The sequence below is a fragment of the Anopheles darlingi genome, chromosome 2 (genome assembly GCF_943734745.1).
Source record: "Anopheles darlingi chromosome 2, idAnoDarlMG_H_01, whole genome shotgun sequence".
NCBI lineage: Eukaryota > Metazoa > Arthropoda > Insecta > Diptera > Culicidae > Anopheles > Anopheles darlingi.
The window spans coordinates 19,947,607-19,959,591 of NC_064874.1; the positions used below are offsets into that span (position 1 = coordinate 19,947,607).

General features: G+C 45.5%; 8 protein-coding genes across 8 annotated transcripts in view; 4 read left to right on the forward strand and 4 right to left on the reverse strand.

Moving 5' to 3' along the window:
* Positions 1-535: 535 nt before the first annotated feature.
* On the forward strand, positions 536-1,410 carry LOC125951958 (uncharacterized). The gene is made up of 3 exons (XM_049681114.1): positions 536-724; positions 787-1,181; positions 1,263-1,410. The coding sequence occupies exons 1-3, from the start codon at positions 536-538 to the stop codon at positions 1,408-1,410; spliced, it is 732 nt and encodes a 243-aa protein (XP_049537071.1).
* Positions 1,411-2,658: 1,248 nt separating this feature from the next.
* Positions 2,659-3,447, forward strand: LOC125951961 (uncharacterized). The gene is made up of 3 exons (XM_049681116.1): positions 2,659-2,811; positions 2,875-3,248; positions 3,312-3,447. The coding sequence occupies exons 1-3, from the start codon at positions 2,659-2,661 to the stop codon at positions 3,445-3,447; spliced, it is 663 nt and encodes a 220-aa protein (XP_049537073.1).
* Positions 3,448-3,756: 309 nt separating this feature from the next.
* LOC125951963 (uncharacterized) lies at positions 3,757-4,723 on the reverse strand. Its single transcript, XM_049681119.1, has 2 exons — positions 4,038-4,723; positions 3,757-3,967 (listed from the first exon to the last, which is right to left on the reverse strand). The coding sequence occupies exons 1-2, from the start codon at positions 4,721-4,723 to the stop codon at positions 3,757-3,759; spliced, it is 897 nt and encodes a 298-aa protein (XP_049537076.1).
* A 377-nt stretch (positions 4,724-5,100) lies between these two features.
* Positions 5,101-7,470, reverse strand: LOC125951966 (uncharacterized). The gene is made up of 8 exons (XM_049681124.1): positions 7,330-7,470; positions 7,140-7,265; positions 6,914-7,068; positions 6,737-6,847; positions 6,566-6,673; positions 6,316-6,328; positions 5,394-5,947; positions 5,101-5,320 (listed from the first exon to the last, which is right to left on the reverse strand). The coding sequence occupies exons 1-8, from the start codon at positions 7,468-7,470 to the stop codon at positions 5,101-5,103; spliced, it is 1,428 nt and encodes a 475-aa protein (XP_049537081.1).
* Positions 7,471-7,655: 185 nt separating this feature from the next.
* On the reverse strand, positions 7,656-8,494 carry LOC125951967 (uncharacterized). The gene is made up of 3 exons (XM_049681125.1): positions 8,319-8,494; positions 7,873-8,231; positions 7,656-7,791 (listed from the first exon to the last, which is right to left on the reverse strand). The coding sequence occupies exons 1-3, from the start codon at positions 8,463-8,465 to the stop codon at positions 7,656-7,658; spliced, it is 642 nt and encodes a 213-aa protein (XP_049537082.1). The 5' UTR covers positions 8,466-8,494.
* A 672-nt stretch (positions 8,495-9,166) lies between these two features.
* LOC125948937 (uncharacterized) lies at positions 9,167-9,945 on the reverse strand. Its single transcript, XM_049675499.1, has 3 exons — positions 9,595-9,945; positions 9,387-9,509; positions 9,167-9,315 (listed from the first exon to the last, which is right to left on the reverse strand). Exons 1-3 carry the CDS (start codon positions 9,900-9,902, stop codon positions 9,219-9,221), a joined length of 528 nt encoding a protein of 175 aa, XP_049531456.1. The 5' UTR covers positions 9,903-9,945; the 3' UTR covers positions 9,167-9,218.
* An 801-nt stretch (positions 9,946-10,746) lies between these two features.
* Positions 10,747-11,985, forward strand: part of LOC125948860 (heat shock protein 60A-like) — a 4,471-nt gene continuing 3,232 nt past the window's right edge. Inside the window, exon 1 of the mRNA XM_049675351.1 lies at positions 10,747-10,888. The gene's annotated coding sequence lies outside the window, so the exon portion shown is untranslated. The remainder of the gene's footprint in view (positions 10,889-11,985) is intronic.
* Positions 10,826-11,985, forward strand: LOC125948947 (p53 and DNA damage-regulated protein 1). The gene is made up of 2 exons (XM_049675508.1): positions 10,826-10,888; positions 11,387-11,985. Exon 2 carries the CDS (start codon positions 11,471-11,473, stop codon positions 11,882-11,884), a length of 414 nt encoding a protein of 137 aa, XP_049531465.1. The 5' UTR covers positions 10,826-10,888; positions 11,387-11,470; the 3' UTR covers positions 11,885-11,985.

Genomic DNA, 11,985 nt, shown 5'->3' on the forward strand with positions numbered 1-11,985 from the left:
TGGATTAAAATCGTTTAACTCTAGCGAAGTAAGAACGTATCGAGATGATGCTATTTACCGTAGAACTGTAGCGTGCGCATATTTAACAAACAATCGTGTGCATACTATCCACGGCGTTGCAGTGCAGCAACGCGCACAGACCAACCACTCACTACCGGTCTCGGCGTGGTACTGGTGCTGAAGAGAATGTAATAAATTATTTTGCTTCTGTAACTAAAATGTTTACTCCCGGTTGCGGACACATGACGCATCCGAACACCTTACGGCCATCACAGCAACACCGGCTCAACCGGATCCGCCAGCTCAACGGATGATCCGTGATCCATTAAATGAGGCCGTACCGCTTGACGTCAGGTGAAAATTAATGCACAATAGCACTGCACACGTACACCACGGCTTCAGTAAATATGAACTGAATACTATCTGACACCAGATGTCCGGAGCCAGTGCATTGACCCAGCTCGCGTTCTCGAAGCTGGCTCCCAATCCGAAAACATCGCTCTCATCCCCATCATTAGTATGAAGCACGTCGACGATGAAGGTATTGGCGGAGAATAATCGATCGCTGGTTGGTGGTCTGGCGCTGCTGTATTGCTGCATCATGGCACAGATGGTTTACGGACTTAGCACAATCAATGACACCGGTACCATCGTAGCGGTACCATCGGATTCTCAGGAGCGCTCGAAACGCTCGCTTGTCTACACCTACAACAGTTGCTCTGGGGTAAGTATGGAGCCGTCTTGCAACAAAGTCAAATTGTGGCCAACCTTCCATCCGCGTTACAGATCCTGATTGCTCTCTCCATTCCCCTTATGGTCACCGGAAGAAACATCTTCTTTTCGTACAACTTCGAGGCGAACTACAACATGCCGACCGAGTCGACAGACTTTACTCAGGGCATTCTGAAGAAAGGCGACAACGATCAGATCCATGAGCCTACATCAAGACAGTTGCGTTCCGTAAACCGTAATCAACCGGACCAGCACTCGATGCAACCGCTGTTAGCCCAGAAACGGTCAAGTATAACGAGGAAGAAGGTGTATCGTATGATCGAACTGAATCTGGAGCGATTCGGGTACGCGGGCAAACGGTGCATTCTGCGAATGATCTGCGATTTGGCCCAGGACCCGATGCATCATGCGAATGGTGTGTTCGGGGACCTTCTGCAACTACTATTCACGTAAGTTTTATTTTTTCCCGGAAAGGCCACGTGGCATGTGACTGAAATCCGCGATTAATGGACTCTTTCATTTCCGATTAGGCCCTCACTGTCGAAGGATGAGCAATTGCCGGGAGAATTCGAGCGCGCCGAACAGTTGGGACTGGAGCAAAGAAATTGTACCAAATACCAAGCACACTGTCCGAACAATCCGATGGATTTAGTGAGCATCGTGTTGGGTGGTCAGTGACAACGATACAACAAAACATTCTCTTATTACATTCTCTATCATAACTCAGGGCAGTCATACTTATGATATTTGCACGTTAATCACTGATGAAAAGAAGCGAAAGAGTACAACAAACTTGAATCTACAAGGATTTGTGTTATAAAAAATAAAATAAAACATTACTTGACCAAACCGGACGAATCATTAACGTAATCCATGGGATACGAAGCTTCATTTGAATTTTATTGCATCTAACTCACAGCTGCTTATTACTATTCTTAATCCAACTGGCAATCAGAGTGAGTAACAATAGTTGAAAAATAGAAAGATCGATAGGTTAAATAAAATAAAATTCCACTAATAGCTTGAAACCCCATACTGAAAGTGAGAAGAATCCTTTATAGCTCAATAAAATGGGTCTCGATCCATGATCGATGGTTTGCAAAGCACATGAGACACTTTGACGATCTGTACGACATGTGATTGCGTCCAAGGCATGGTTTCATGTGAACAGATGTCCATCGCCGTACTTCGACCTTAAGCTAAGCTGAGCAAACGAAATTACCTGCTTCTACTCAACTAACCATCGACTCAAAAAAGGTAATAACCTCTCGTATTCAGATCATTAATTTGAGCAAGCTACTTGCTGAAGCTGTGGTGTTTGTGTGGTTTATTGTTAAAAAGCAAAGTTTACTATTGGAGCCAATTAACACTTCTTGGGTGATCGAGTAAACAGTTCGCAGGTGGTCGCAATCAACAGTTTTTAACATAGACGTTGATCTACTCCCACGATCAGTCATCATTAAGCATTTGGAGACACCCGATATCAGTTGCTTCTTTGATTATTACAACGCGGACACTTCAGTCGAGTTCGATGGATTCGAGTGCCAAAGCCAATCTCTCCTTGCAGAAGAAGTGGGCCACGCTGTTCTACCACCCAGAGGAAGCTCGTTCAACGCAGGAACGCTCAGGGCTTCCAAAAGTTGGTCAGCGATTTGGTTCACTGGAAAAAGTGGCAAAATTATCAACTCTCTCCCTAGGGACCTAACCATCCAGCCGAGGTAGTTGTGATTTGTATGAGGCGTTAATTTTCGATCGAATCACATTAGAGCTGGTACAGCACTGGTTGGCTCGTCTTATGGTAAGAACCGAAGAAAAGGATTACAGAATGTACCGGTAACGAGGTAACGAGCAGGGCCTGCATGTCGATTACCATCAGTCTGCTAGAGTCTACTGAAAACGCATACGTTAATAGTGCTACGGTTCGATATGACTTCACAGAGTGTTTGGATTATTCGATACTTGCTATTATCAGTAGTGCTGGGTATCGGTCATGCAAATTCCACCGAGCTGCAGCAGCCGGAGGACAGTGGTGATCGTCAAAAGCGATCACTTGTTTTCACCTTCAACAGTGCCACAGGAGTAAGTCTGTTTTCCTTTGAAGTACGAACCAATTCGTTCTACACGGTTTCTCTTCATCGTTAGATCTTGATTGCCCTCTCGGTGCCACTGCTGATTACGGGACGCAACATTTTTGTGGCCTACAACTTTGAGGCCAACTACGGTATGCCGATCGAAAGTACGGATTATACGCAAGGAATACTGAAGAAAGGTGACAACGATCAGATTAACGCCCCCGAAGGGGAGGCCCGAGATCGTGTGCGGCGAGAGTTACGGCCCGTGCATCCTACTCCATCCCGGTTTACACGAAAAAAGCTATACCGTATGATCGAGCTCAACCTAACCCGGTACGGGTTCGATGGTAAAAAGTGTATCCTGCGTATGATCTGTGAGCTTGCGAGCTGGCCAGTGCACGAGGGCAACGGTGTCTTTGGTGATATCATGCAGCTTCTATTCACGTAAGCGTGTTCGAGGTAAAATTACTTAAGCCCGTACTAACCACGCTCGCGTTTCATTTCCAGACCGTCAAGCACACAGTATGAGAAGCTTCCTGGAGAGTTTTATCATGCCGAAGAATTAGGAGCCCAGCGTAATTGTCGCAAGTACCGAAAGTATTGCCCGAAGGATCCTCTAGAAGCAATCAGTAGGTTCTTGTGATTTTGATTTATGTGAATGATGCAATAAATTTTAATTTACCAATTATTTTATTAAACAAATCAATTTTACTTGCACTATGAACCACAACAAATAAGGAGTGTATTAACAAGCACTAACAGTATAATTATAGAATATGTTACTTCTTTAGGTAGATTATAGAACTATTATTTGAGAATGAAATATTTTTTTAAATACACACATTTTACGCTATTTCATCAATAAACTTTAAATAAGTATACCCGCAATATGACTAGGAAATTAGCAATTAGTTCACCCGTTTTTCAACGTTGAAGACTCCTCGCAACAGCTTCACTTTCTCATGAGATATGCTTTGACCTCATCGTGCAGGAGTCGCATGCTGTTCGTGACCGGATCGTGCACCCCTGTGAAGATATCTAGCAGCGAATGGACACACTCTGGAAACAGTCGCTCGCAGGGTGCCCCTGAACGGCCAAGTTGTTCCGCCCGAAAGTACTCATTATCGCGGTGCTCCGACACTGGCTCACTAGTACTGGATGGCCTGTGATGAGGAAAGAGTCTGCGTAAATCGTTTGCTATTCTTAAGAGCTTCGTAAGGATCCTCTACTTACGTGAAAACGATGTGAAGCAACTCGGCAAATATGCCCCCGGTGTGAGTGAACTGTGCCGCGGCTGCCTCGCAGACACTGCGCAAAACACACGGACGGCCAGCGAGTCCATAGTTTTCGCCCAGTTTCTCCATCGCCTTGTACGAGGTCCAGCGTGACTGCTCTGCACTGTATCCCTCCAGTACCTTTGGATCGAGTTCATTTGGCACAGGTATCGATGCTGAATCCTTTCGAAGCTGTTCATCCTCCTCATCGATCCAGTAGCCATCATCACCATCGTCAAACTCGTCCCCATCACTAGCGTGCTCATCCGGAAGCTTCTCCTCCCGAACCACTACGTTATCCGCATCATAATGTTCATGGTGTGGCGCTAGACTGGGCAGCTGGGTAAGAGGAACCGCCAGATCCCTCTTCGCCAGCGCACGCCGACTATCGTTCCAGTTTTCCCACAACTCAGGCTTCAGATCGTCAACCTTGGTCGGCAGGAAGTACTGGGCCTTAATGACCCATCCGCTGGTGATGGATTCCGGTGTACCGACCGGTATACCGATGCCACTAATCAACTGATGACGGGTAGGTGCGGTTTCAGGAACGATTAACCACGGTATAAAGTCGGATCGCGTGGTTGGCAACAGTGCGATGATGGCCAACAGCAGGCCAAACACACGGAACGCACACTCAGCTGACATTTCGGCTTCTCTCCGTTCTGTTGCACACAAGACTCGCGCCCGCTAGCGCTACTTTGTTAAATCGAAATGAAGCAGAGGCTTGCCATCGACAGTACTGCAACCTCTGTACCTTTGTGCGGCCCAATAATAACATGTACATGTCAGACTCGGTTATCACCTTCATTCTAGCGAGCTTGAAACCCCGTAAATAGGTAACCCGCGGGAAACCGACCCCATTATCGACCCCTTGACGAGGCCAACCGTAAGGCAGACGGATACTATTTGACTATTTATACATTTTATTGGTCTACAAATGATACTTAACCACTAACAAGGTGTGAGATAGAAGAGCGAAGTGAAAGTTCTGTGGATAATGACCTAGAATCCATTCCGTCCGATCATCGCATCGCTGGATGCAGGAAACTGGGCTGAGGTACACCGAACGATGACGCACCCGTTCGGAATGGGCTATCGTGTATGCCCGAGAACATATCCAGCAGGGAAGTGGAGCACTCCCGGAAGATTGTAGCACACGGTGCCCCAGAGCGACCCAATTGTTCAGCTCGAAAATACTCGTTGTCACGATGGTCTGACGTCGGTTCATTGGTAGACGAGGGACTGGAAAGCAGCAGGAGCGGATGGACGGTTTGTAAAACAATGATCATTACAGTTTACAATCTGAACCACTTACCTCAACATAACATGCAGCAGCTCAGCAAACACTCCGCCAGTGTGCGTAAATTGAGCCTCGGCAGCCTCACAGATGGTCCGCAGCATACAGGGCCTTCCTCCAAAGCCATAACCCTCACTCATCGTTTCGATGGCACGGTATACCGACCATCTACTCTGCTCGGCATTGCATCCCGGTTCCGGTGTGCCGGAAGAGTGCTCTTCTGCTTCACTCGCCTTAGTATCACCATCGGTTGCTTTACTTTCATCCGCCCCAGTAAACTCATCAGCATCATCCATGAGCAGATCATCATCGAATCCATCGTCCTGTTGCTTGGCAGGTTCCGATGGCTGCAGCGGTTCCACACGGATCGACACATTATCCACTTCGTACCGTTCCACCGCACGGCGAGCTCGTGGTTCCGGAAATGCTCGACGGCTATCGTTCCAGTTCTCCACATTGACCGGTTCGTAGTCACCGGGTTTAGAGGGCAGATAATACTGAGCCTTCAAAACCCAACCGAACACGACCGAGTGCGGTATTTCCTGCACCGGAACACCAATCCCAACGATGAGCTGATGACGGGACGGGGCCGTCAGAGGATATACCAGCACAGGTTTACCACGGACCAGGAATCGACCTTCTTCCACGTCATCGGAGACATTTTGTGTGGCATCCGATGGAAACGCCATTAGCAAGAGTACCACGGCCACGCAGGTCTGTAATGACATCGCGTCTCGAGGGAAGATCACTTGCAACTGATGATGGCATGAGATCAACCGAATCTGGTATCTGGGCATTCCCTCTATCTTGGCTGAACAGTGAAATTGTTCTAATTAAATCTATTCGGTAGATGAATTTGGACACCTTTCACTCCCGGTCTTATCGGTGCAGCTCTTGTCCTAATTTAGAGCTGCTCTGATTTTCGTGGTCAGCAACAAACGAGCGATCTGGATCTGGTGTCAGAATGAAAGCAATAGAAAGAGAAGCTTGTGTCTTAGGAGACGTTAATTAGTACTTTCAACAAATCCAGTTTCATACTAAGCCGTACGTCCAAACTAACAAACAACTTGGAAAGCTATACTCGGATTGTTTTTATTTATAGCTTTATTTTAGAACACCGGATCTATTATAGAACAGAATATCAAACTTTCACAAATGAACTTTATTTCAAAAAGCTAATATAGCTCAACGGATCCTTTGGGCATCCGGTTTGATACTGGGCACACGAGCCATTGCTTCCCATCACTTCCGCGACTAGGTACTCCTTGGGTATGTTCTCATCCCTTGATATCGAGGGGCTAGACAGACGAGAATCGTTTTAATATAACATTTGATTCGGTTTCTGGGCTGTCTTCTCTCACCTCAATATTATCTGTGTCAAATCACCGACCAATCCGTTCGGCTCATCGAACGGATGCAACGCAGCTTCACAGATGATCCTTTGTAGGCATGCCGTCCCATTGAAATTTTGACTAAAAAAAAGTAGCAAATTAATAGCTATGAGAGCCCATGAAGTGTCGCTTTGAAAACATGCTTACCTTTGAAAGTGTTTCAGCAGCATCCTGTAGATATGTTTTCGAGTAATTTGAGGCCGATAGGCTGTTCTCTGACTTTTTGAAACACTTCTTCTTCGTATACCATAGTCCTCCACTGGTCGCGAAGGGGCCGTTAAGGGTTCCACTACGCCTTTAATCTGATTGCGAAATACACAGCTATGGATAGATTTATGTGCAACTGACGGAGTTCCGCAGGTTTGGTGCTCACATAATTGGCAAATCCTTCGGAGAATATATTGGCATCGGCAGGATTGTTGTAGTTGCCCTCGAAGTTGTACGAAACGAAAATGTTGCGATCCGGTATCCCAAGCGGAAGCGCGATTGCAAAAATGATCTAGCGAATAAGAGGAGTTAGTGCTCGTGTTTTATTACTTTAATTTAGCTAGCTCAATGCTTACTCCCATGGCAGCGTTGAGAGGGAACACGATTCGCTTCTGGCGACTCTTAGCGACATCATGCTGGCCCGTTTCACCATTGCAAGTCACTAAAATTGCTAGGAAAAGTGCTAGAACAGCTAGGAATGGATGACGGTTTACCATCTTGTCACGCTGGAGTCGTCGTTGATACTAGGCCCAATCCATCTTAAAACGAAATTCGGAGTTGATCAGAAAAGACAAACGAAAACGCTTGATGCCGAGAGAGTAGAGTGTGATTTAATTAACTATTTCGAGAGAGCGAGTAGCAGCGAGATGAACGGATGTCGTGACAGAAAAACAGATCGTAGCTACAGCAGCGTCGACACAAATCCGAGTAAGTCAGTGGCACAGAAATCACGGTATGCTTCGCATCCCTCATTAGCACCATTCGATTCCGCCTCATAGTACATCACCGGTAAGTCTTCATCCATGGACGATGATGGACTAAGAGCAGATATTAAAGACGAAACATAATGAAAAATATTTTCTTCTCGAGCCTCGAAAGGAATTCATCTAGACTCTTACCTTAAGATCACCCCGAGCACATCTCCAAACACACCATTATGCTCCTCGACAGGTGTCTCACGTATCTCACAGATGATCCGCAGCATACAACCGGTTCCGTTTAACCCATACAGCTCCATTCGCTCGAGAAGCTGACCATAGAAATAGCTTCTGGTGAAGCCTCGCACATTTCGCGCACGACGCTCATGGCGGCTAGTGGCGATCGCTTCAGTGAGATTAAAGTTGTTATCCTTAAAACGCTGATACCACTGGAAGTATTGTGTTTCGTTCGTCGGCACTCCATAGTTGGCCTCAAAATTATGTGACAGATAGATGTTACGACCCGGCACCAGCAGTGGAATGGCTATGGCCAGCAGATACTATAAGATTTTGAAGAACAAAATTGCACTTAGTTTAGCTGTTTAACACCCGTGATCTTTTACATATAGCTCGATGCAAAGCCTAACCCCCATAGATCCACCGCGAGTAAACACTAGAGCAGCTCGTTCTGCACGTTCTCGAGCTACGTCCATATCCGTCCCCATGCTGTACGAGAGCATCGCCAATAGTATCGCTCCAATGGTAGTTGGTAGAACAGAACGTAGTTGCCACATTATGACACAAACGAGTAATGTGTTGCACCTGTTTGGGGCAATGTTTCTCAGTTAAGTATCACTTTCCGACTAAACTAAAAACGTTAAACCACACGTAAATGCCACGTTGAACCGCATTCTGAAAGCAGAAGCAACTGGTGCATGTGCAGGTTGCAATTGTACCGTTAGAACTAGGTGTTAATTGTTGCACATTTATTCTCCCATACCCACATCCCCAGTTCATTCCAATATAGCAAGCAGGCAGCAACTAATACTTCGCTAATATACGATTTATTGATTTTGTTTTTTAAGAAGGAGAGTACAATATGTTTTACAAAGTAGAGTGCTTTGATTACCTATTCTCAAGGGCTACCTTTTCCTATTTAATGCGTATCTTGTAGTAGCAATAATTACTTAAAAAATAATACAATAAATAAATTGTATAAAGAACTTCCTCAGGTGCTCGATCGAACAGCATTGTAGCCTATGTGGACTTCTAGTCCTCGAATAAATAGTTTGTAAAGGGAAGTAGAAAATTGTTTTCAAACAGTCACCTCACCCTGTACTATGCTTTTGATTGTATCGAAAGCTTGCCGATGTTTTAATTCAATTAATATTAATAGAATTTCAATAAGTATTATTAGGATATTAATAGAAAGGAACACAAATACAGATATTGCTCTGCAAAATCAAAAGAAAAATTGGAAAGTTTCGATGATTTTGTTTAAATCGTCAAGTAATGGAAAAGTGGCGCGCAGCATCAGCAGCAGCATTTTACTGCAAGAACGACAGTAGGGCGCGTTGCACTTGCAGACTCTGTCCAGCAAACAGCACGATCATCTCTGCTGAAACAGCATTTGCACAGCAATCACTAAAAGGTACGAGAGAAAATAGGAATAAGAGTAATTCTTGCGCCCGACAAACCGTCGCGGGGACACGCACGTTGAATGACCATACTCATGGCAGAAGTGGCAGAACATCGGCATGCCGCAACTAGCTTGCGTGGAGTAGAGTGGCAACGTTTGTTCGGATTGGAAGTTGCAATCACGGCTGGATCCCGAAACACTGCAAAAGATCACAAAACCACGTTGTAGCACACACAATCCACATTTCCCGATGTCACAACTTTCCACTGGCACCATCCACCTACCCGTGGCCAAGCTGCTTCATAAAGGGCGTCTCTTCCTCAGTTTTCATGCTGGAAAAATAATGCCAGATAGTGGCCAATCTCTGTAGCTCAGCCGCGTCGATCATGGTTGAAGTACCGGATGATGGTGGGAAGGAACGGACTTCCTGGCAGTGGTAGAACTCCGCGACAATATCGGGCATCACGGTACGCTGCCACACTAGCAGATTCGTTAGCTTCGATTTCACCAGTCTACCCTCTTGCACCGGATCCATTCCATGTTCACGGAACGCCTGAATTTCGTCGAACGTTTCCTTACTGATTCGCAACATTTTCCCAAATTTTATTCAAACAAACACCAATCAAGCACGTTTTAAATTCGTATGATTACAGCGAGCACAGTCCCTTTAACACCTTTTCCGGTCACAGCTGATGTTTATGAATGGATCGATCATTGGCGGAACTGGCGCGATTCGGAGAAAAACCGTTGTCGCTAGTTCATTGATCGAGAGCGACCGACCTTTATGAATGAAATGTTCGCGCGATGAGAGAGGGAGAGCAAAGGTCGTTGGGCATTTAATTTTTAAAGGAATCGCGGAGCTTCGGCGTGACGTCTGCCGAGGCGCTTTTTGTGTGTTTTTTCTCACTCACGAGTTGAATTCAGCATTCAGCAAAATATAAAAGCCCGGAATTTAAAAGTTTTACAACCCGGAAAACCTCGATTTCCTCGTAGGAAAAGTCTTCGAGTTGTTCTTGCATGTCGAATTGATGAAAACATGCTGATGATGAATGTTTTTATCGTAAAGTTAATCATCAATCGTTCATCCGGCTTAGTGTATCGGTTATTCAACGGCAAAACTTTTAAATGCGTAACCCCTAAAGTTATGTAAATCGGTTGAGGTGGATTTAAAAAAATAGAAAATTCGTAACAATTTAAATCAAGCAAATTATTTCGAAATTTAGCAAGAAAATGTTTGTTGCACTACCAATACAAGCACCGCTGCTAGGCGTGTTTATGACCCCACTTCGATATTTCGCACAACGATTTTAGGATAAACATTACTTTCCGTAGCATTATTCTAAAAACATTAAATGCAAAAGTATTAAAAATTTAATTACTCTGCTTCAACAACTCATACAGTGGTTCCAGGAGTCGCAGGATTCAAAAAACGAAAATCGCATCTGCCGACTCCTAAAACCGCGGTGATGTAAACGACGAAGAAATTGTTGAAAATAAAAAAATAGGAAGAAAAAAAGTTTTTTTCAAGCGGATCGTTTCGCTGGAGCTCCTCGGAAAAGTTCAAACTTTCACAAAAAGGTGAGTAATTTTGCTGCGAAAATAGTTCCAAAAGTGTTTAGTTAGGGTCCTAGAGCTCCAGAAAATATCGGATCGGTGGATTTTGTGGATAGATTTGTACTTGTTTTAGGTTAGGTGCTTCTTGCGCTTAGCCGGCGCTGGTGCGATTCTCGAGTTTTCCAGAAGATTTCATCATCCCCTCGTTTTCGTGTGCCGGGTCTGTAACCCGGCCTGTGGTTTGCCGGATAGTAACCATGAACTTAGTTTGCAATCAAACAAGATATTATGGAACGTTTCTGTATAGATAAATCAAATTTCCGGCTCCAAACGCCCGGAAGGGCGATTCGCCGGAACGATGAGCGCGTGCACGCACCCATGTGCACATTACGTAACGTGGGGTGAGCGCGGATGCCACCGGGATTATCTGTCTGCCCGGGGCGGCTGGAAAGAATCGCTTAGTCTCGATTGTAGTTAAATTCTTTTGATTTTGGTCATTAATGTTGCTTGTTGCTTTTGTAGGCAGCGCACGGTGAAGCGGCTGTCAGGCTTTTTGGTGTAAATAGAGAGTTGCTGGATCGCAGTAGCCGCCGTAATCACCGTACGATGGCGGCCACTGATCAGCAAAAGCTGATGGAAATCCTGGTGGAAACCGAGCGTGTGGCTGACCGGATCCTTGCCAACAAGCAGGAGCTGGTCCAGCTGGACAAACGTCGCCAGGATACGCGCGAAGCTTTGCGTTACATTGAGCAACACTTTCCCGAGGGAAAGCAACCGCAACGCCTTTGGATCACGATCGGCTCGATGCTGGTGAAGCAGAATCGCCAGGAGGCCATCGAGTTGTTGCGTAAAGACCAGCGCACGACAGAGGAAGATATTGAGCGATTACGGGGAGAGCAAAAAGAGCTCGTCACCCGGCAACGTGATCTGGAACATGAGCGACCACTTCGGGGATTCGATTTGAAGCCCCTTTCGAAAACGGAGATTGCCGGCATTCGGTCGAATCTGCCCGGCTTTTAACACATAACGATCTCGTATTATCAATTGTACTAATCATTCGCCACTCCTTTTCGAATAAATATCCATTTACTTTAATTACGCAACTCGGATATTAACTCGTT